Source organism: Punica granatum, chromosome 6 (assembly GCF_007655135.1).
Source record: "Punica granatum isolate Tunisia-2019 chromosome 6, ASM765513v2, whole genome shotgun sequence".
Classification (NCBI taxonomy): Eukaryota; Viridiplantae; Streptophyta; class Magnoliopsida; order Myrtales; family Lythraceae; genus Punica; species Punica granatum.
In genome coordinates this window covers 7,804,735-7,828,309 of record NC_045132.1, presented here as the reverse complement: position 1 = coordinate 7,828,309, position 23,575 = coordinate 7,804,735, and the positions used below count along the sequence as shown (strand labels likewise).

The 23,575-nt window shown below is 36.6% G+C and overlaps 1 protein-coding gene and 1 non-coding gene across 6 annotated transcripts; both read left to right on the top strand.

Moving 5' to 3' along the window:
- The first annotated feature begins 393 nt into the window (after positions 1-393).
- Positions 394-16,150, top strand: LOC116209913 (TMV resistance protein N-like). 5 transcript variants are annotated; one of them, XR_004157354.1, is made up of 8 exons: positions 394-918; positions 1,042-1,527; positions 9,672-10,788; positions 10,933-11,202; positions 11,302-13,134; positions 13,233-13,348; positions 13,517-13,765; positions 14,251-16,150. XR_004157354.1 is itself a non-coding variant. In XM_031543670.1 (6 exons), the coding sequence occupies exons 1-5, from the start codon at positions 800-802 to the stop codon at positions 13,099-13,101; spliced, it is 3,792 nt and encodes a 1,263-aa protein (XP_031399530.1). In that variant the 5' UTR covers positions 394-799; the 3' UTR covers positions 13,102-13,134; positions 13,233-14,215. The 5 variants fall into 5 exon arrangements, 1 of the variants encoding a protein (XP_031399530.1); XR_004157355.1 differs by having other exon boundaries at positions 14,239-16,150; XR_004157356.1 differs by lacking the exon at positions 14,251-16,150 and having other exon boundaries at positions 13,632-14,215.
- A 7,350-nt stretch (positions 16,151-23,500) lies between these two features.
- Positions 23,501-23,574, top strand: TRNAI-UAU. Its single transcript has one exon. It is a non-coding gene; the product is annotated as a tRNA-Ile (tRNA).
- The last annotated feature ends 1 nt before the right edge of the window (position 23,575 follows it).

The following is a 23,575-nucleotide window of genomic DNA, read 5'->3' as shown; positions in this document are numbered from 1 at the left end:
CACAAGAAGTTGTGTTGTTTGTCAGTGAATGCTCCAGATGCGACTTGACAGAATGTGGACTGTGAATCAGAGCATACCACAGCTCGCATGTTATCTTTAGTTGCACCAGGGATCTCTTGTAGGCCACCGAGAAAGTATATTAGCTATTAAAAATTATCCATGGCTCTTGTTTGAATTCCTCGTTAAAAGAATATCTGTAATTTGTAATGGTAATTTTTAAGGTTGTAATCAAGAAGGAAATGGAGACATCAGTAAAGTAACCATATAAAAACAAAATTTTACACCGCTAAAAGAAATCCTGCAATTCGTGGAACATTCTTTTACAGATGTCGACAAAGTTTTATTATTTTTCCAAGAAAATGCCTAGACATAGAAAAGCCCAAAGACATCGAGAATGGAATAGGCCAAGAGAAGGATGGGCTTACAAAAGTGAGAGTCGACGTACTTATATCTACACCTATGGTGTCATTCTAGTAGTTCACAAAGAATGGAGGAGGAAGCGCAACTGTCTATGAAGCATGTTATCTTTCCGCCTCTTTCATCGAGAAGTTCCCTTCCTTTTTTCTGAACTTTCTGATTGATATGCCTAAGAAAAAAATGTACAAATTGGAGCTGTCCACCGCTTTTTTCTGTTGAATAAAGAAGACGAAGACCGGGCCAAAAAGAAGAAGACCAATTGTCCCTTGGTGGGGCACGCCGAAAAAAAAGAAGACGAAGACCCGCTCTCCGGTCAACGAAACTCAAGGTTAAATCATCAATCACAGCTCTTCCGCTTAGAGTTAGGCGCAGATTGACAATAATGGCTTCTTCCGATGCTGGTCGCGAGGGTAGGATGGTGGATTTTTGCACTCCTTGCTGGAAACCACTTTTCCGTACTCACAAACCATCTCACGAGTGCAAGACAATTGATAAGATCGGGTGAGTAAAGTTATAGGTCCGGTGGAAATCCAACTAGTAATTCATAATAGTCCTTTGCATATGCTGTCTTCTTTTTGATTAATCGGAAGGTCGGGTTTGATTAATGGTAACCTCCATTTATAGGTCCGACCATGCACCAGCAGCACCGCACTCTCGAGTTATGGAGTACGAAGTCTTCCTGAGCTTCAGGGGCCCAGATACCCGCAGAGGATTCGCTGATTATCTGTACTTCAGCCTGAGAGATGCGGGCGTCCGTGTCTTTCGGGACAATGAGGAGCTCCGCTCAGGCGACGAGATCGGTCCCGGGCTTTGCCAAGGGATCCTACAGTCAAAGATCTCCATTCCCATCTTCTCCGAAGGGTATGCGTCCAGCAAATGGTGCCTCAGGGAGCTTGCTATTATCGCCGAATGTAGGAGGAAAGTGGAGCAAATCGTGATGCCCATCTTCTACGACGTTACGCCCGATCAAGTTAAGAACCAGACCGGTAAATACAAAGAAGCACTTAGGCGGCACGCCAACGAGTGTCGTCAGTGCGTTGGGCAGTGGAGGAGCGCTCTATCGGAGGTAGGGCGTTTGAAGGGTTGGGTATTAAAGGACACCGCTGACGGGTAGGTAATCCTAATCCGTTCAAACCCTTTTTTTTTTCTTTTTTCTCCTAGTCTTTCCAAACATTTATTAAATTATTTCGTCATTATTTGTCGGGGGATTGTTTCTTTTGGAGTTTACTCTAGTGTGACCATACACGGGAAATTGTATGATCCACATGCAATCATTATATGGTACGATGAATTATGGATAATTGGATAAATATTTATTTATTTATTCATCAATAATCGCATCCAACAATCTAATTAAATGATTGTATCAAATAAAAAGTGACTAACCACAAAATTTCAATTAAATGGATTTCAATAGAATAAAACTCTTCTTTTATTGAAAACAAGACAGAAATTTCAAAGACCAAATTTAAATATAGATTTTCAATGACCCCCTGCAACCTATCCCTTTATAATCCACAATGACCTTTAATCCAAACAAGCTATCGATGTTGCTGAAAATTATACAAATTTTTCATCAATCCATGAATAGGCTCCTTCAAAACTCAGCCATTTCAACTTATTCCTACTGAATTTTCCGAAGTTTATATTCATAATTATCGGAAAAACTATATATTTGGTCCTTTAAATTTTAGTATTTTTCTATTTTTTTCCTTTTTCTAATTTTTTTTATTGTTTATATCATATACGTTTGAGTACTTTTCAATTTTAGTCCTTTTCCTTCCTTAGATTACATTTCTATTTTCATCCTTTTATCATATTTTTTTATTAGAGAAGGTTTTAACGTCAATGCTCAACCTTATAAAGTTATTATTTTATCCTAATTCTTTTTTTGTTCAATTTTTCTCAAACTTAAACGTTTTGTTTCTTATACTTTTACCCCTCAAATTCCCCTAAAAATGCTCACACGACATTTTTAAAATTTATAAAAAAATTTATTATTAATTTCAAAATAAAACAAAATCTATCAAAATATATTTTGAGAGAGAAGATGGTAAATTGAGATGGAGAAAGGCAGTTGTAGCTTGTGGTGGAAGAAGTCAGACTACCACCTTAGGGGAGGTCACCTTACCTGTACCTCCATCCACGATCACACTTTGCAACATCATTTCTTGCATCAAGGTTTACTATGTCCTTGCCTATTGTGTCACTACAAACCTCATAGGTGTGACTTGTGTTCACCGAACCACAATTGTCTTTATTTTTTGTACTTTTTTATTTTTTACTTGCAAATTTGAGTACTGATTTTCCGAATGCAAACCGCCATGGCCCCTGCCAAAATTGCCTATGACCAAAATGTTCATCCATGCTCATTCTCTCAAGTAGGTTCACGATTTTTCTTTTATTATTTTGATATATTTTATTTTATTTTTGAAATTAAAATAATAATAATTTTTAAATTTAAAATGCCGTGTAGGCATTTCATGATCATTCAAGGGGTAGAAGTATAAGAAACAAAACATTTAAGATTAAGAAAAATTGAACAAAATAAAATAATTATGACAAAAAAATAAAATTATAAGGTTGATGACCATAGTTAAAATCTACTCTAATAAAAAATCTGATTGAAAGACGAAAATAGAAAAGTAATCAAAGATAATGGAAGAAAATGAATCTAAAAAAGGAAAATGACTGAAACATAAATGTATTCAAAGGTATAGATTCTAAATTATAAAAAAAAATAGAAATGGACAAAAATATAAAAACACCCAAATCTAAAGGACCAAATATATAGATTTTCCCATAATTATCTCCATAATATATATTTATATATTAGTTCTATCATTGAAATCATTTAAAATGGTTCAACTTGCGGACACATTAATCCATAACTTGACTGGTCTATAAGGAATGATCTAACTTCAAAAACTATGGTTTGATGTATATAACTCTTTTTATAATATTTTGATCAATCAATATTCTAAGTTAGTTTCATAGAATTGAACTAACCTAATTTGAGTTGATTTTGTAATTTTAGTTATGAAAGTTACCAATTTGATGTACTTATAAAGTATTAAAAGCATGAAATTAAATGCTATATTTTTTTGAAAGTGTTTGTACTTTAAGTAATCACAGAAGTACTGAGAAAAAAAAGTGATTGGTGAAGTGCTGAAATTAGACAAGTTTAGTACTTTTATTTATTTATTTTCATAAAGGAGGCCTGTGATCCTAATACAAAGATGTGAAATAAATCTAAAGAAAGGAGCATATAAGTCCTACTGGTGATGATCGAACTCACCACCACTTGATTTCGAGTGGACGACTTCTACTACTGCGCTAAAACTCATTCATCAATTTTAGTACTTTTAGTTATTAATGACTTGTACGGGGACTAAAGTACGAATAAAAAAGGATATAAAGCAATAGCGCATGTTTTCGTCTGGTAGCTAGAGAATCCAAATTTGGTACTCGTTGTAAGACTAACCATGCCTCTTTATTAATTATAAGGAAAATGTACAAAAACCCCCATTGTGGTTTAGGGTCGGGACAAATTGCATAATGTGTTTTTATTTGGGACAATTAGCTCCCATGTGGTGTACTCCGTTAAACATAGGGGTTACAACATTAATTTTTTTTCATTTCCAGTCTTCAATCTTTAATCTTTTAATCATTTTGATTCTAAATCTTTTTTATTTTATCATTCCTACCTTCAACTTTTTATTTTGTTTCATTTTAGTCCTACAAAGAAAATTGAAAAGGAAGGAGGCGCCGGGGTTGCCAATTCCCTCCACTAAGGTCGTTGGCGTCCACTGTGGGTACTGGCGACCTCAGTAGAGGGGTCGGGATCGCCACTTGGTGGCCCCAACCTCGAATCGATCGAGGACTCCAATCGATGACCCCGGCCCCTCCAGTCGGAGGTCCCTAGTCGGTTCGGGGTTGGGGCTACCAATCGGCAACCTTGACCCCGACATCGAGGTCGTCGGCGTCTTCCGTGAGTGCCAGCGACCACGGTGGAAGGGTTAGGGTTATCGCTTGGCGGCCCCGACCCCTCATTTCCTTTTGATTTTCTTTATAAGACTAAAATGAAACAAAATGAAAAGTTTAAGATAGGAATGATAAAAGAAAAAGATTTAGAACCAAAATGATTAAAAGGCTAAAGATTGAAGACTGAAAATGAAAACAAATTAACGTCGTAACCTCCGATGTCTAACAGAGTACATCACAGGGGGTTAATTGTCCATAACAAAAACACATGGTGCAATATATCCCGACTACAATCACAAAGGGGGTTTTGTACTTTTCCCTAATTATTAAGATTCTTATTTCATTGTACTATGCCCATTGACATCCCTTATAACTAAAAAAAGGGCTAATGTTTGAACTACAAGAATTAGATATTTAAAATTTGGGCAAATTACAAAAAAAAAATCCAAATTTTGTAAAATGTCTCAGTTTTGTCCTAAATTTTGTTTTGTAACAAAAAAACCCATAAGTTTTTTAAAATGTCTCAAAAATGGCCTCCGTTATAACTTTCGTCAATTTTTGCCTACGTGTGACCTACGTGGACTGTTAAAGGGACCCACCATCAGCAGCAAAAATTGACGGAAGTTATAACGAATGTCATTTTTGAGACATTTTAGAAAAGTTATAATTTTTTTTGTTACAAAACAAAATTTAGGACAAAACTGAGACATTTTACAAAACTTGGGTTTTTTTTTGTAATTTACCCTTAAAATTTTTAGATTTTTAATACCAACTAAATATTGAATTAGATGACTTTATGGGCTTTGAGGGAGCGAAAAGCACCATTAGTACAAAATCTTTGAATAAACTCGCAATTTCATGCCTAAGAACGTCGAGTTGCATCAATTGAGTCCCTCCCATTATATTAGTATCAATGTGGTCTTTCTTGACATCAAATTATTATTTATATACATAAAATTGGTTCTTATATACATCAATTCAGTCCCTCGTACATCACCCCTCTAAGCATCACTTGGATCCCCTACAAATATGGTTCCTAGATAACATAACGATGAAAAAGTAATTTGCCCCTTGACCTTTAAAATTTTTCACTTAACCCCCTAAGCTCATTGAAAAATCAGCAAAGTGCCCACTCGGTGAAATTCTAGTAATTTTTCAGACTAATTCAGATCATGTAGCCCTTACATGCCTTTTTGAAAAGGCAAAATGGTCTTCCAATCTCATCTTCTTCCTTCAACCCACCCCCCCCCCCCCCCCCCCCCCCCCCCCAACCCAACAACGACGACAGCAAGGCATAGTCTTAATGTCCCAAGTGCTCACGACTAAACCCTTGCGAGGCTTGAGAGTCCACAACCTGAGCACATCTACTACAAGGTCGTCCTCGTCAACACCTAGGACACTGTCCTCGACCTCCTCCTGAGTAAACCGTGGACCCCTCCCTTCTCCTCTTGGCCCTCCACCAATTGCAGGCCTCTCACCCCATCCTACATTCCAAGATCCACTTCGACAATGCCACCAACTCTTTCTCTTTTTGGATGGATTAGAAGATGAGAACACAAAACCTGAAGTGAAGTGCCTATGGAACGAAATGCTCCAGATTATGGTGAGTCTAATCCTATTAAAGCATTGGAAGATCAAGCTGCATTGGTCATTCAACATCAAATTGCACCAATTTGGAAGATGATTTTGCTATTGAAATTTGGAGTGGGATTTAGTAGACGACATATATTTTGAGGAAAATAATAATGGTGCTGCTGGATGTGTTTGGAAGCATTGAAGGGGTTGCCCCCAAAGGCCCAGGGGCAAACTACTTTTTCTTCTAACATGAAAAAACGCATCAATATAATCTCTTACGGACATAACTCTCTGTTAACATTTGAAGTCTTGTCATTATGAATTAGGTCCTTTAGCTCCCCTTTTGTACACTTTCTTCTTTTTCATTTTCTTTAATTTTTAAAACAATTCCCCCCACCACTATTTCTTTCTCTACCTCTGTATATCGTTTCTTTCTTCTCTCTCTGGTGAAGCTTCAACCCAATCCTCCAGTGACTTTGGCTTCATAAACCATTTCAGTCGGCAAAGGGTGGTTGCTCTCCCTTGCTTTCTCAATCTCCCTCCTAGCTCTCCCATCTGGTAGCTGTTTGTCTTCCGACAATGTCCCTCCTCTCGGAAGTCATTCGCCTCACGTCCTCCTTCCTAACTGTCATGTCAAAATCCATTAAGACTTCATATCACATTTCGGACGAACACAAAATAACCAGTCATTTTGTAACTTCGAAATGATGATGCGAGGTGCAGAATTTTGAGTCCACAGGATTTGACTTGGAGATTCAGTCACGCTCCCTCATGTCCTCTTCTCTCTCTCTCTCTCTCTCTCTCTCTAACCTCTATTTATCTCTTCTATTGTCAAAGACATACCAATCTCTCTCTCTCTCTCTTGAATCTCCTTTAGATCCACTTCTCCAACACCAATGTTGATGCAAACACCACCTAGGCACCTACTACTCGGCCTTTGTCACCTAGCTACAACTACTGATATGTCTCACTCTCACTCTCTCACAATATCAGACCGATATTGATCTCTGCAATTTCAAGGGAGTTCGTAATGCAAGGAACGACCTGAGCTTCTCTCTCTTGCAATATTCAATCGGATTTTACGGCTATAATTGACTGATAATATTCGATCGAAGAGTAATTTAGGTTTGTTTTCTCCATTTGATGCTGATTGTGGAAGAGAGAGAAAGAAAGGGAGGAATTGTAGAGGAAACAAGTGGGCCATACTAAAACACGGACGAGTGATCATCAACAGGAGACTATAGTAAGTGCGTGAAAAATTCACATGCTCATTAGGTAAGGCTTCTGAGAAGTTTGCCTGTTATCTCTCGTCGTTTTCTAACCTGCAGAAAGAGAAAGCTGAGTTACGGCGTTAATGGAAATCTGAGTAGGGTCAGATATAAACTAAAACTTTCATATGGATAGACTCTTTGGACTTAAGGAAGCTATAGGCTTTTACGTCTCATGATCTCATTAAATGGTTTGAAAGATATATAGTCGTTATAAATTTTTGGTTTTGTGTAATACTAAGCTTTTGATTCGAATTTTGTTTCTAAATTGTAGTCCGTTACATGAGATTTCAATAGAAACCAATAACTCGTTAATAGAAGGTCCAAGCATAGAAAATGAATGGCCTAAAATTAGCCCAACGAACCATTTAACTCATTAATCAAGGTTCACCCCAGATCTCTCACTCAAGAGATCTAGGACCTAGATCTATCGAGAAATCTAGGTGGGCTCTAGGACCTAGAGAGAAATCTAGGTGGGGCCCACTGATGATGATGACCTAATCCCGTCTGAGCCCCCCAATTAGACCTTCCAGATCTCTCGAGCGAGAGTTTTAGGGATCTTTCTGTGTGGGAGCGCCCTTGCCGACGACTCCCCAACTCTTGACCAGCCTGCCGACGTGCTCGATCGGGGTGGGGTCACTGGCCAATTGAATTTTTTGAGGTTTTTATACTTAATTATTTTCCATAAAGTAATAAATATAGAGAGAGGATAAGTCTAAGGTGACAAATTATCACCATGACTAAAGAATAGCCACCGCTGAAAACGGTTGCCCCAGTCATCTCTCTGTTTTTTTTTCCTACTTTCTTTTTTCTTTTCCGAAATAGAACGCTGCCTCTAAACCCATCACTGCCGCCCCCACAAAACGATAAGTATTCGTACCTAAGTTTCATATAAATCTAATGGATATTGATTTATCTTTTTCATGTGAGATTAATATTCTCAACACCCGCCCTTACGTGCAAGCTGTGGTCTATTTCTGCCTAGTCGCGCTCTTAAACACCCGTCCTCAACAATTGACCTCGAACCGGGCTTGTCTTCCGTGCTCGAGCAAGGAAACTAATACAAGGCGCAATCTTGGTTGCACTTGGACGTATTGGCCTGGCGTTTGTGGGTATACACACGTGCGTGGGCACAGATAAGCGTAAATTGGGCTCTAATACCATATTAAATTTTCATTGGGTTTATACGAGTGCAGACCTATTTCCACTTAAAAACTCAAGCTGATAAGTGGTGGTACCCGATCCTCATATAAACCATTGGTTATTTCTTTATTTTTTTTCAATGTGGGATTAACATTCTCAACAATTGTCACATGATATCTCCGTTGCATACAAGACTTTCTCTCACAAAACACCAGCGCTAGCCCAACCCCCATGCTACCCGAAATGAATAAGTTTTATTTTTTAACATTTCCTCCATTTGTATGTTAATTAATTTAGACAATTATTGTCATTTTAGAAACTTGTACCCATATTACTCATATTTGAGAATAATACATTCATTATTTAGATGAGTTATTGTGGGACTGATGGCTTGAGATGATCGATTTGGAGGCAATAATAAATTCGCTAACAATGGATGAAAATTGTTTGAACAATGGATTTCTCACTTGGACTCGGTTCTATGTGGGATGCTTCGATCTAGCAATTGCCGCTACCAATTCTACGTTCTAGGAACCTAAGGTTGGTCAGTCGCATAGTACTAGGGTGTGGGATGCTGATAAATTATATTGAAAATTTCTCGGACTTCTAATTTAGTAAATTACTTGGTATAATTCACGTCTTTATAGAAGAAATCGAGTTTTTGATGAAAAGGAATCAAGTTGAGACCATGGACAGTCAACTCTAACACTGCGAGATAGTCAACTGCAGAAAGGCATCGGAAGAGGACTTACTAGATAAAATCGACTGATTGTCGACTGTATCAACTGTATAGTCGATTGCAGCAACTGTATATATACTTATAAGCTTATTTTGTCGTTGGAACCATTTAGAATGGTTCAACTCCCAGACACATTAATCCATGACTGTACAGGTCTAAAGAATGATTCAACAATAAAAACTGCGGTTTGGAGTATATATGTCGTTTTATATTATTTTGATCACTTAATATTCTAACTTAGGTTTAATAGAATTGAAATAACCAAATCTCATTTATGTAAAATTATAATATTCTGAGATTTTGTAATTTTAGTTATGAATGTTAGCACTTTGATGTACTTATTCAATTTTTCACCGGGCAGGTACTAAATGTACGAACTAAAAGAATAAGATGTTTATTTATATATTGATGTTTTTTTATTAAATTTTTTATCGAACATTAGCAACAACTTCCGGATAATATGCAAAATATTTTTATCTATTTACCGAAATTATAGTAGGCTAGTCTGGCTCACACAGTTGAATTCTATACACTGGAATCTGCAGGCATGAGGGACAGTTGATAAGATTAGTAGTTACGGCGGTTCTCCGTCAACTGAAGAAACTCTACCTTCCCCTGACCAAATATTTGGTCGGAGTTGAAAAACATGCAAATGACATAATGAACTTGTTAGATGTCGGAGTTGGAGATGTGAGAATCGTGGGGATTTACGGTATAAGTGGCACTGGCAAGACAACTCTCGCCAAGCACATCTATAATAAACTTCTGAATGGTTGTGAATTTGAAGGCTGTTGCTCCCTTGTTAATGTCCGAGAGAGATCCCTGCAGCCCAATGGCCTGCAACAGTTGCAGAATAAGTTAGTTGCTGACATCACGAGGAGTGAATGCCAATATTTTGGTAGTATTGATGAAGGAATCAACATTTTGCAGTACAGGTTTCGTGAAAGGAAAGTCCTCATTCTTCTTGACGATGTTAATCACCCTAAACAGCTCGAGGCATTGGTGGCAGAGCGCGAATGGTTTGGTTTAGGAAGTCGGATAATTGTCACAACCACTAATGGACGCATATTAAGAGAAGCATCTCAAGTAAATAACTCCTACGAGCTTGGGGGAATGCGGCATGATGAAGCTCTCGAACTGTTCAACAGGCATGCTTTTAGAAATGACCCCTCAGTAAACACTTACACCGCTAGACTGAATAATTTGGCCAGTGAAATCGTGAAGGCAACGGGAGGGCTTCCTTTAGCTCTGGAGATTATAGGTAGTTTTCTATATGGCCGATGCGAGGAACAATGGAAAGCAATGCTTGAGAAGTTGATAACAAGAGCTGACAAGGAAGTCCTTGATAAGTTAAGGATCAGTTACGACGATTTGGAAGATGAATACAAAGAAATTTTCCTAGATGTGGCGTGCTTTTTTATTGGAGAGGATATCAGAGTTGTGATCCACATGTGGAGAGATTGCAATTTTTTCCCTGAAGTTGGGATTCAAGTGCTCCAACTGAGGTCCCTTATTAAAATAGGAGAAGATAAAAAGCTATGGATGCATGATTCGCTCCGAGATCTTGGCAGAGCGATTGTCCGACAGGAGAACAAGTCATCAGGAAAGAGAAGAAGGTTGTGGTGCTCTGAAGAAGCAAAAGGCGTCCTCCGAGAACATAAGGTATGATGCCAGCCTTTGGAAATTGTTTTGCTTACTTGATCCCCACATCCAAGTTTCATTTGTGTTCTCCACAGGAAGTTCAGTGGTCGCTGTTCTGATTTAGCACCAATGATTATTTATTAAGATTAATTTATGTCCTACTAGGGAACAGAGAACATCGAAGCTATCTCGATACAAAGTGGGCTTTCATTTTCAAAGGAACAGTTCAGAGAAATGCCAAATCTAAGATACCTTAGATCGGAAGGTGCTTATCCTGGGGGAGCATTTCAACCTCTGTCAGAATTAAGATGGCTAAGTTGGCGAAATGATCCCTTTTTTTCCATGGTGCCCTGTTTGCCATTTCCAAAGTTAAAGATTCTAGATATATCCAGGAGCAAAGTAACAGAGGACTGGGACGGTTGGAGCTCTTTCAAGGTCATGCCAAATGCCAATTGAGTTTTCTCTCTTTTGTCTCTAGCTAACATTGAGAAAGATTGCTGAATAATGTAGAAACATGTTGTTCTTTCTTCACAGAAACTTGCAATGCTGAAGGTTCTCGATCTCAGTGGCTGCTGTCGGCTGACAACAACTCCTGACCTTTCCATGTTTCCCGATCTGGAAAGACTGATTCTTGAAGACTGTAAAGAATTGGCTAAAATTCACCCATCAATGGTGGATCTCCAGCATCTGAGTTCCCTAAATTTGAAGGGTTGTTTCCGAGTAAAGAAACTGCCTGATCAATTGGGGTCTATGAAAAAACTGACAGAACTTATCATTGATGGAACATCCATCTGTCGACTTCCAGATTCCATTGGCTCTTTAGAGAATCTGCAGAGGTTGTCAGCAAATAATTGCCACTACTTAAAAGCAATCCCGGACTCAATTGGGCAGCTCCATTCATTAGTCGAGTTGAGCTTTTCAGATGCAGGAGTGAAAAGTTTGCCCGATTCTGTTGGGAATCTGAACAACATGGAAGTGCTCAACATCAGTTCCAGTAATATATCTCATTTTCCAAGTGCATTAGGGAAGCTGGGGAAGCTTAAAGTGATAAATGCATCAAAGTGTTATACCTTGAGTGGAGATATTCCTGCTGAGCTTGGGAAACTATGTTCTTTAGAAGTATTGAAATTGGATGATACAAACATTAACAGAATCCCAGAAACTATTGCTGGGCTTTCTCGTCTTCAGACTCTTGATTTAACAGCATGCCGAAGGCTTCACACTATCCCAGAACTTCCTGTTAGTTTAGTTAACGTACGGGTGGCTTGTCAGTCGGTGGATGCAATCACGAATCTCCCTGATCTGATAAGTTTGGAAGAATTGGTGTTGATTACGAGCACCCCACAATGCCACTTCAGTTCCATTCCTCATGCTGAAGTACCTCCAATTCGAGGTTCCACATATCTTCAAAGCCTTCCAAAGTTACCTGAAAGTTTGAACAAGCTAAACCTTCTGAACAACCCGCTTCAAGTATTGCCGGAGCTTTCAAACTTGGAGAACTTATTGGAGTTATCTCTTGAAAAATGCTACAATCTTACTGAAATTCCCGGCCTCGTGGATTTGGTCGTCTTGAAAAGTCTGAAGGTGAGCTGGTGCCCACATATTACTAGCCTCGTCGGTCTTGAAAGGTTGAAGTCTCTGAAAATCCTACAAGTTACCTCCTGCGAGAAACTTAAGAGACTTCCTGACCTGTCCACGTTACAGAAGTTGTCTGTATTAAATGTTAGAGGCTGCGAAAGTTTGGTTGCCATTCAGGGTCTGGATAGATTATATGCCTTGACTGAATTAGACATAGGCAATTGCAAGTGCATACAAAGTTTACCTGATCTGTCGAACTTGACATTGTTGCAATCTTTGTCTGCCGATGGTTGCAAGAAGCTGCAGGGACTCGAAGGGCTTGGTGAATTGGAAGAATTGTTATCATTACGAATCTCAGGGTGCAGAGAAATCAAATGTCTCCCAAATCTATCGAAGCTGAAGAGGTTGAGGCATCTCGATATTGCAGGCTGCAAGGGCATTTCAGAGGTCTGTGGACTATTGGAGATGAAATTTCTGAAGCGCATAGTTGTTAACAGATGTGCAAGCCTTAAAAAATTTCGGGAGCTCCCGGAATTAATGGACATGATCTCTTCTGGTCGTGACAACCTATCAGCAGTAAGCCGAAGTATTGCTGAACGCCATAAGCCTTTAACAATCTCGGGAAATGCACCTAGACGAGCAAGTTCTGTGTCCATCAAAGGCCTAACGGTTGCGGTACAAGGATTCAACGTGATTGCAATTTACCCATGTGACAATAATCGTATCATAAGAAGTGTACCAGAACACTTGAACTAGGAAACATTCTGCTTTCATCGAGCAGCACATGAGGTAGGTCTTCTATGTCATCTTTAGTTTACTAATTATGCGGGAAAAGATTGACAGAGAGATAAAGCATAGCTAACAGTTTCTTCTCTTGGTCTGTGAAGGAGGAAGCATCAACTTATTCTACTGCAGTCACACATTTCCAAGTTTTAAGTGATTGACTGATGAATTTATTGGGGTTCTGCTCTTTTTGTTCAAAAGATTGCAAGCATGGAGAAAGGTACTCTATATCTCATTTACATATATATCTACCCGTCTTCTTTCATTCTCACGTCAATTAACTTTCCTCTCTTCCATTTCATCATGGACAACAAAAATTGGTATGAATTCTCTTTTTGAGTTCACCATCACACAAAACCTCCTGCAGTATCTCTTGTTATGATTGCAGAATTCTCCAACAATTAAACTTACTTAGTGAAGATCAGGAATTCGGAGAAGGATTAATGCCTGCCATATTTAATTCTCGGGATCGACTTCACCATAGGAGTTAACATACTATGCAGATCCGAATTTTTGGAGTCAGTTTTCTGCACCTGTGCTTGAGATTGACCTGCTGAGTTGCCGAAGAAAACAGATAAGTTCGGGTGGAACTGTGTGTCGAGCAGAGTTTGCTTTTGGCCTGATGAAAGAATGACAGGTAGGATTACTTACAGTAAGGACTTTTTGAATTGTAAGACATGTTTGTGATATAACTTTGCATTCAAATTTAGAGACAGCTCTCTCTATGCCAGGATGTACCTCAGAAACATTAAAAGTCGTAGACGATGCATTCTTGGGTATGCTGATTCCACAAGATTGAAAAATCTACTCAGTGCAGTTAAAACAAGATTTCGATATAGACAGACAGCTAACTAAATTGTATCTCATTGGACAAACTATATCATGGCTTTTACAGCAGCCAGGCTGCGAAGTCAGCCCATCACGAGCAGGGTGTGAACTGGACCAAACATGAAATTGTAAAATATGAGGTTAATGTTTAAAGGCCCGGACGCCCTATGCCGGGCTATTTTTTTGCTCGTTTTGGTTTTGGTTGGAAAGATTTAATGTGGTCCTTTTAGCATCTGAAGAATATAGTTCAATGTCTTTTTCTGATGTTATTTCATCACCAAGGACCCATGACAGGCCCTCGATCTGCTGGAACTCTAGACAGAAGATGGCACATATCCATCCCCGTCCCATGGTAGTGCGGCATAATGGCGCAAAATTACGGATGGGGCAGGTGCTGGTTCCTCCTCCTTTGATGCCGATTATCCTCTTTTTGGTTTACGGGGCAGCTTGGGCCAAGTAACTGCTATAGCTACCAATAAAGTACCAGGAGATGACCTGCTTCTGTCTTGAGGGCTTGGTTGTACCCGCTTCTGTCTTAAGGGCTTGGTTGTGGACTTGGCTTGCAGTTGACAATGACATTTCCGGAATAGGAGTTCATGCTTGGTACAGATCCCTGTACTCTGGCTGGACGTCTTCAAGCCTGGAGGTGATTAACCCAAAACTTTATTTGGGGTGCTCGATGACATTACGTCCCTAGTAACTTATTCTAGTAGCCAAGCGTTAGGGAGAGCCCAGCACTAGAACCGAATACACGAGTCACTACACAATTAGGCAGATGAACAACGACAATAATGTGTCATATTATACCATATGGACAACATTTATGCAACCAAGCTAAGAATGGAAAGGGGGAAATCGAAATTCATCTTCCAGTCTTGCTACTTCAATTCAAGGCACTGCTCCCAGTTGCCATTTTGATGTCGTCTTCCTCATATCATGCACTATCATCTCACCGCCATCACAGTCGAAGACAACCTTGCCATCCCAAGAGCATATCATTGCCAAGCACCCTGACGGAACTAATATCTTCCTCAACGAGATTGTAAACAACTTACTCCAGGATGTACCCACACCATATTCCTTCATCATCCATGGCCCAAAACCATCCTCCCGAAAAAGTTAGGGCTGTAAATTCAAATGGCCGTCAATAATTCCTACTCCCATCCCATGAAACTTATGAGCCGCCAATCTACTTTGGGCATTGGGATCACCTCCATGAATTTCTCCTTAGCCATATCCAATGAAACAATGGAATCGCCATCACTCCGAGGTTCATGCTTTCCCAACCAATGTAGAGCCCCATCAGATATACCGTGTCGCTCTGTCAGAGGAAAACATTCTGAAATTACCCTTGGGTTTGTGGTTGATCCTTCTCCAAACATTTGACTTCAGAGAGTGAAAATCTCCATTACAGTTTCCATCGAACCACCAAAAAAATGAGTAACGGTTCCCACCAAACCTTCAAGAATATCAGTCACAGTTTCCATCAAACTGCCAACTGCCTTTGAAGGAAACCAATCTTACTAACTTGTAATTATTAGTTTCATTAGTACCCAAGCCCATAGAGGTATTGAACCATACGATGACGTCCAAGGGGATTGAAACTGGGCCACGGCAGCTTCCTCAATTCCCCAGTGGAGGGGTTCCACAAAGCAATGGAATCCTGACAGTCGACAACACAAACTAAGCATACCAATCCATCACATGAGGCTATAATGGTAGGTTTATTCTGCAAGCAGCTGACGGATCCTGAAGATACAATATTCCCTTACCAGCGGCATTATCCTCAAATATTTCATAGCTTATGGACTGAATCGGATTGTTTTTCAGGATTCGCTGATGAGAAGCTGATCCTTTGACAGTGATCGCTCCAGATGCAACTTGGCAAACTGTGAATTTGAATCAGCGCATGCCACTACTTGCAAGTTCTCTCTAACTGCAACAGCGGCCTCGCGGGCAACCGTGAAAATATATTAGTCAGAATGTCCTCATTCAAATTCTCCAAAGCTCTGGTTTGAACTCCCTGCTAAAGTGGAGGAAGAAATTCTAGAAACTAACAGCGGTACGATACAAGTTATCAAATTTAATCTCGATGCGATTGCTTCATATACTTTCATTTACAAATGTAGGAGGGGCAAGCATAAGACAGGAAGAAGCAGGAGGCCTTGACCCGTGATTAATGACCAAATGATTAAAATTACAAACAGCAAAGACAGAGACATCGCATCAGCATTTAGCAGTAGACATTGTTTCCCTTTTTATTTTATTTTTTAGTAATTATTAGTTTCAGCTGCAAATTTCTTCTAGCAAAGCAATGTATCATTTGGCTGTTTCATGAGAAGCTTTCCATCCACAAAACAGGGCAAGCTGAAAAATAAGATTAGGTCGCAATTCCTGCGCCTATCCTAATCCAATTCATTCTACTATAGACGATACGAAACCAAATTGACACTGAACAAAGACCATTAAACTTGCTCAACCACACCAAAATTTCCACCAGTAACGAATTGAAGCATCAGGAACTGATATTCGGTTCAAAGATTCCAAGAACATACTTCAACCACACCAAATTTTCCACTAGTAACGATGAACATGGAACTGCAACATTAAGGGGGCGGGGGGAGGAAAAAACCATAGAAATTAAACATTAGTACACAAAATATATCGGAGCATCATATGATAATGCGAAAATATATGGGTTTGGTAAAATTGTAAAATTGGCCCTTTGGGTTCCTTAATTTGCTCCTTTTGCAAAATCACTTTTATTCTCTTTCACCTCTCTAATTTACTTTAATTGCATATTAACCCTTGCCAAAGTTTCTTTCTCGCATCAATTTCGTTTAGGTATAAGTGTGTCACTGTCACCCAAGGTAGAAGTGAGATGAATAAGGATATCTCAAATTGGGTGTCCCCATCCTTTCTCTTTCATCACGTTTAGTTCGACCGCTATTAGACTAGAGAAAATATTAGATTGCTGGAAAGATAAGTTCAAAAATTAAGAATTTATATTACTGTGATTAGTAAGTTCATTGTCCTTTTTGGAAAGTATTGCGTAATTTTAGGTGTTTGGTATGAAAATAGATTGATTGGAAGAAAATTTATGTAATTTAATTTTATGGTAATGCTCTTATTATATAACATTTATAGTTGAATATAAAATAATTAGAGTTAAAAACTTAAAATTGAGAAATAATACATTAAGAATTATTTTTTGAAATATAAATATATGAATCTGCTCATTTAATTACATATGCTTATAAATAATAAAATAATAATATATCGTTAAAATTACATTTATGAATTATAATAGATATTTAATTACTTTGTATTTTAACGTATCGATACTAACATATAAAAAGTCAGAAATTCCACTATTCATCTCACTTTCTTCTTCTAAAAATGCCCTGAAGACTTGTTTTTCCAATTACAAGAACCAAAAAATTATAGTTATAAATTTAGATTACATATTAACCACATTCCCGCTAAAACCATTATTCTCTCCTTATTTTTCTCTCCCTTACAAGTCTCTCCCAAATAAACACACATTTCTTTCTCGGCCCTCTCTTAATTCTCTTTTTCATACCAACATTGGACGTCATCTTTTTTTTTTTTAATTTGTGCATAGCACAGATGCTTTGTCTAGTAATGATTTATGAATATTTATAATGAAAATTATATATAGTTTTACTTTTAAATAATATAATTTAAAAATAAAATAGAATAAAAGGAAAAAGCTTGACCTTGTTGCTAGCATGTGAGAGTGTCAATTTAAAAATTATAAATATATATATATATCAATATATATATATATAATTACCTATCTAGTATAGTGTGACCTGGATTAAGTGCGTGATTAATTATAAATTTCAATTTATACTTTGCGCTAAGCGAATGTTGTATAAATTATTTTTGGTCATTTGCAATACATATTTATAAGATTAGTGAATTTACAAGTGCATTGCTCGTAAAACCTTCTTTAATGGGCCATAAGATTTTCATTAGTTCAAAATCAAGAAAACTCTTTTAAAAAAATAATTTTAAAATTTTAAAAATAAATAGTATCTCCTTTTGAATGTATTTGTGATCATTTCTAATCAGAAATTAGCTCCTATTTTAATTTATAAATAAATAAAATAAAAAATAGTTAGTAATATCTATGAGAGTTGGTGATCCAAAAGTATAAAAATTTGTTCTTTTTATTATTTTTAGCAATTTTTTTTAATTGCATGAAAAATTACACGCTATGTATTTCATATCACGTATAGGCTCCGCTTGTTTCGGCGAAAACATTTTGCTGGAAAATAAATTCTTCATTTTCCTATGTTTGATAACACACGAGTGTTTGGTCAACAGGAAGACACTTTCTTTTTTACCAAAAGACAATAGAAAAGTTTGAAAAATGAATTCCTTTAAAAAAAATATGGAAATTCATTTTTCCCATTCACCCACTCTCTCTCTCTTCATTTTACACTTTTTTCTTTCACTCTCTTTCTTTTTCAGCTTCATTTTCTAATAAACTACCAAACATAGAAAAATAAACTACTTTCTGAGAATTCATTTTCTGTTAAATTTACTTTTCTCATGAACTTATTTACCTTGAAACAACGGAGCCTCAACATGTCATCAGATTCCTGTCAATTTTAATTGATTTTTCTAACATTAAACTAACATTACAAACATGGCACATAGAAATCTGCCAAGTGAATCGCATGGGTATTTGTATGTTAAATTAAAAATAAAAATTATATAAGTAACTAATAATATTCACAAAAAATATTTCATTTAATTTAATAAAATAAATAAATAATATTAATCTTGATGGAAACATATATATGTACATATTTTGATAATAGTATTTGCCATTGTTATCAAATTCGGACCAGATCGGCCGGTTCAATTAGGCAAATTGGAAACCGATACTCTTCTAGGTCTGGTCTAGTCAAAAATCCAAATTGCATTGAAAAACCGGATAAATCGGGCGGTTATCATAAAAAATCGGCCAATTTTCAATCGAACCGAGTTGTTCAATGGGTTCTCAATTCTTAATTGAAAATTAGAAAAATTGATGTTTGAGGTATGACTTAAAACTTGGATCTTTAAGAGCCCCCTTGAGTTATGGCTCCCACACTAACCACTAAAGCAACCAAGCCTTTTTGATGTTGTTTGTGCACAAAATAAACATTTCTAATACTGAAAAGATATTTTTGTACTCTTTTGCCTAGGTTATTCTTATATTTTTTTAATGATATTATATTTTTATTAGTTATCATATTTTTTCGAATAATATAAGTATTTATCCAATATTTTATTAAACATGCGGTTCAACCCATCGAATCCCCGGTTGAATCCCAAGAACCAATGAACCCATGCCTTGGCCAATTCAAAGTCCAATTTTGATAACACTGGTGTTTGCATATCTGTGATATGAAAAAGTAGATACAAAATTAGCATACTAATGACAATCACTATATCTAAGTCTATGTATCAATTTAATTTTACGAAATTATCCTCATTATTTTTTACTTTATTGAAGAAAAGTGACACTGAAGGTAAGAATAAAATTATAAAACTGCTCAAATTTTAAACTCTCATCTTTTATCTCGCTCTTCCATTAATTTGCACGCAATCATCTTCCACTCTAGTTTTTACTAATTTCTGTTCAACACCTTCTCTATCTCTCTCTCTCTCTCTCAACCTAAGTTATTTTCTTTTCTTTCACTAAAAAATTATTTTTTCAACGGTCATCACAATTTTTAAATTTTTTAATAATAGCACAACTATACAGATTTACAAATGGTATATAATGCTTAAAATACAGAGGCGACGTTTTAAACTATTCTTTTTTCACAATCTGCATAGCGTTGGTGCAGAATCCAGTGTATGAATAATAAAAATTTGAGTGTGTACAACTAAAATAATAGAGATTATTTTTAAAAAATTAATACAATTAAAAATAATTTATTTCAAGAAAATGTTTTTCGGACGATATATATTCGACTTGATCTTTTATTTTAATAGAATATCCTAAAGAAAAAGTAGAAAAAATGGATTTAAATTTTTAGTAAAAGTTTATAGTATAATTAATATAAATATTATTTTCACGAATAGTTTTGCAATGGCACCCATTACTTGAAAATTCAGAAAAATCCGACCCAAATTGATAAAAATTTCGAAAATTAAAGACCTTAAGGGTTGGGGTTTATGTTTTAAAGAAAGAAAATTGGAATGAAGTATATTGGACTCGATTTTATGTATATAAATTTATTTTAGTAATTTATGTTACATATATATAATTTATACTTAATAAGTAAAATTATAAAAAACAAATAATACACTTTCCGGTCCCATTTTCCGGCCCAAACCCCTAATTCTTCGCTGTGAAATTCAACAGAAGACACAGATGGGATTGGAGGAAACGAAAGCCAGACAAGAAGACCACAAGACGAAATCGAAATCGGGAGGAAGAGATGAGAGGAAGACGAGACCTTTAAACGCTGTCGTCGGGCCGAGGGTTTTAGGGTTACTTCGATAATCCCCCCGCCCCATCTGTCTTCTGTGCTGTGGGATTCAGAACATAGAGTACTTACGTATATACCCTTTCGGTTTGGAAAATTACAAATTGGTCCTTTTGATCACTTTTATTCACCTTCACCTCTTTATACCACATAAATTGCAAACTAGTCCTTGCCCTTACTTCTTTTCTGGTGAATGAATCCTCCAAAATGCAGCAAAGAATTAAATTCAATTGGCTACCGTTCAATTGAATTCTATTTTTTGGGATCAAAATGATACTAGAATCGCTTGAAAAATACAAGATTTGTATTGGATTTTAAAACGACCCAACAAAGATCCGATCAGTATTCAATCCAGTTGGAAGGAGTAAACTTATCAAAATAGTTTATTTCAATTTTAATGTGCTTCAAAGTTCAAACAATACTATTCAATTCATTTCAGTTAAATCCATTGATAATTTCAAAAAACATAATTGCGTATCAGTGTGTCGCCTAAGGTAGGAATGGAGGCGATGCGAATAAGGAAATAATAAGGAATAGTGTGTCCCAGCTCTTTCTCTTAATTTATTTGGCAACAATATATATATATATATATATAATAACAAAATTTCGATTTGAATTCCCACCATCGCCACATATTCAAAAAATATGAAACATATCTCTCTCCTATTCCCACATCATCATCATCATTTACATTAAGGAAATTTTATATTCTTATTGAAGATATGTTCTCATATAGATTGTTTTAAATTTAATTGAATATATAGTAATGACGTAGCTGAATATAGGGGGTATAGGCCGTATAATATGCTGCTTGAATATATCATGCGTGACTGGAGGATACTGTGTGAATCCTTCGAGGAGGTCCGGCCTGGGAATATCTACCGTGAAGCAAATTGTTGCGCTAACCACCTTGCTAGGGTACGAGGAAGTGAAGAAGAGGATCTAGTTATTCACTATAATGCTCCCATGTTTCTAAGTCTTGATTTGTTGAAAGACAGGGTGGGGATCTCGATGCCCCGTTTAAAACTCTATTCCTTAGTTGGAAATGTTATTTCCTTTTCCATATAAAAAAAATTGTAGCAATATATAGATTATACATACATCGCTTAATATATAAATTACATGTAATGGTCCGATAAGGGCATTACAATAATTTGCTTGATCATATGTATATATATATATATATATAGATGCGGTTTGCGTTATATCATATCATAATAATATAATATATATAGATTATATAAGTATATTATACATAAGTAAAAAATAGATGCCATATGCATATACGTAGATATAGATGCTGTTTTCATTACCTCAAAGTATATACAGATACAACCGATGTGAATTAGTTAAAGCGGTTCAATGCTTATTTCCCTTAAATAAGATTTCGACCTCGAGTCTTATGAATTATGAGTATTTTTAACTTTGCCTTAAACCTTTAAAATTTTGCATTGTGTCCCCCGATTTAAGTGAAAAGAGAAAAAAAAAAAAAAAAAGAGCACGTTGCCCCCATTGCACCAAAATCAAGGACTTCCTGTCCAAATGACCAATTTCAGGAACATGTTTTCCAATTGGGGGTTCTTGGTGTCTTTGGAAGTTTTATGCAGAAATTTAAAGTTATTAAGAAGTCTGAAACAATAAGGAATGATATCAAAAAAATTAGTTTGAATTAAATTCGGATGTCATAAAACTAAAAATTTTACATGCAATAACTATTAATCAACCCAACGAAAGTAGATGTAGAAAAGATCTATAACTTCCTATCCAAATGATCAATTTCAGGAACATGTTGTCCAATTGGGGGTTCTTGGTGACTTTGATAACTTTATGTGAAGCTTAAGTTGTTAGGAAGTTTGAAACAATAAGGAATGATATAAAAAAAATTAGTTCCAATTAAATTCGGATGCCATAAAACTGAAAAATTTACTATGCAGTAACTCTTAAACCAACTCAACGAAAGTAGATGTTGTAAAGATCTATAACTTCGATATAATCTTTAGAGTCTGACCGTATAGAAATTTCAAACTAAAAGCAACATTCGGGAGAATATCTATAGATATCCAACTTCAAGTTTTCTCCTTATGGGTTAGTGGTCATTGTCCACTGCATTGTTTTTCGGCCTTAAAATTTTATATGATTATATTAGACTTTAGTGGCTGTAAGGAAGTTATGAATTTTTGTAACATTCAATTTTGTTGAGTGATTTGAGAGTTGTAATGTAATAAAGTCTTAGATTTTCCAACGACCTCATTCTAAAGGGTGGCGGCAGTCGGCATGACCACCATTCCCAAAATTTGGTCGAGATGTTCGCCAGCAACCTCATCCGGGGTTGGTAGTCGCCGGCGAGGCCACTACCCCCAGCAAGCACACACTCTAGGCAAGGGCTAGGAGTGATAGGTTCTTTTTTCTTTTTCTTTTTTGGGTAGATTTCATATTTTAAAATTAACTATGTATATGTATTAAAGTTGGCCTTAGAACCAACATGAGTTGGTTCAAATGTTTTGACGTTCATTTTCCCTTACGCAAGATTTCAAGTTCAAGTCTTGTGAACGGAGAGGTTTATCCCTTACTTGCCGACCCGGTTCGACTAGATTAGTCGGGACCTATTGGGCTTCCGAATACTCGGGATTCACACCGAAGAAAGTTGGGCCCTAGAAACATGCCACACTTAATTTTCCGTTAAAATTTAGAACGGGCTGAATTGCAACGTAAAAAATACATCGGGCATTCTTACATAAATTTTTAAAAGAATGAGTGGAATTTGAGACAAACACCAAATGTTGAGCTATATAATATAATTTCTTTCTAAAGTCATACTATGAAATTTATTAGATTATACTTTAATATTATATGTAAATGATAAAGTATAATAATAAATTTATTATAAGTGAAAATGTACCGTGAGTTTCTATTGCTTCCATCTAGTTTTTTGATTGTCCCAAAAAAAAAAGTTTTTGAAATTAAGTCAGACATCGTCGACACGTGATACAAAGTTCATGAAAAAAGATTAAAAAAAAATAATGTCAAGAGGTCCCGTAGCTCAGTCGGTTAGAGCGTTGGTCTTATGAGCCGAAGGTCGCGAGTTCGAGCCTCGCCGGGACCAA

What these genes read in the sequence shown, in the direction of transcription:
- LOC116209913 (XM_031543670.1), top strand. Translation starts at nt 800, where the DNA reads ATGGCTTCTTCCGATGCTGGTCGCGAGGGTAGGATGGTGGATTTTTGC. An exon ending in AAGACAATTGATAAGATCGG is followed by an intron (nt 919 to 1,041) that starts GTGAGTAAAGTT and finishes CTCCATTTATAG; the next exon opens with GTCCGACCATGCACCAGCAG. An exon ending in GCGTCCTCCGAGAACATAAG is followed by an intron (nt 10,789 to 10,932) that starts GTATGATGCCAG and finishes ATGTCCTACTAG; the next exon opens with GGAACAGAGAACATCGAAGC.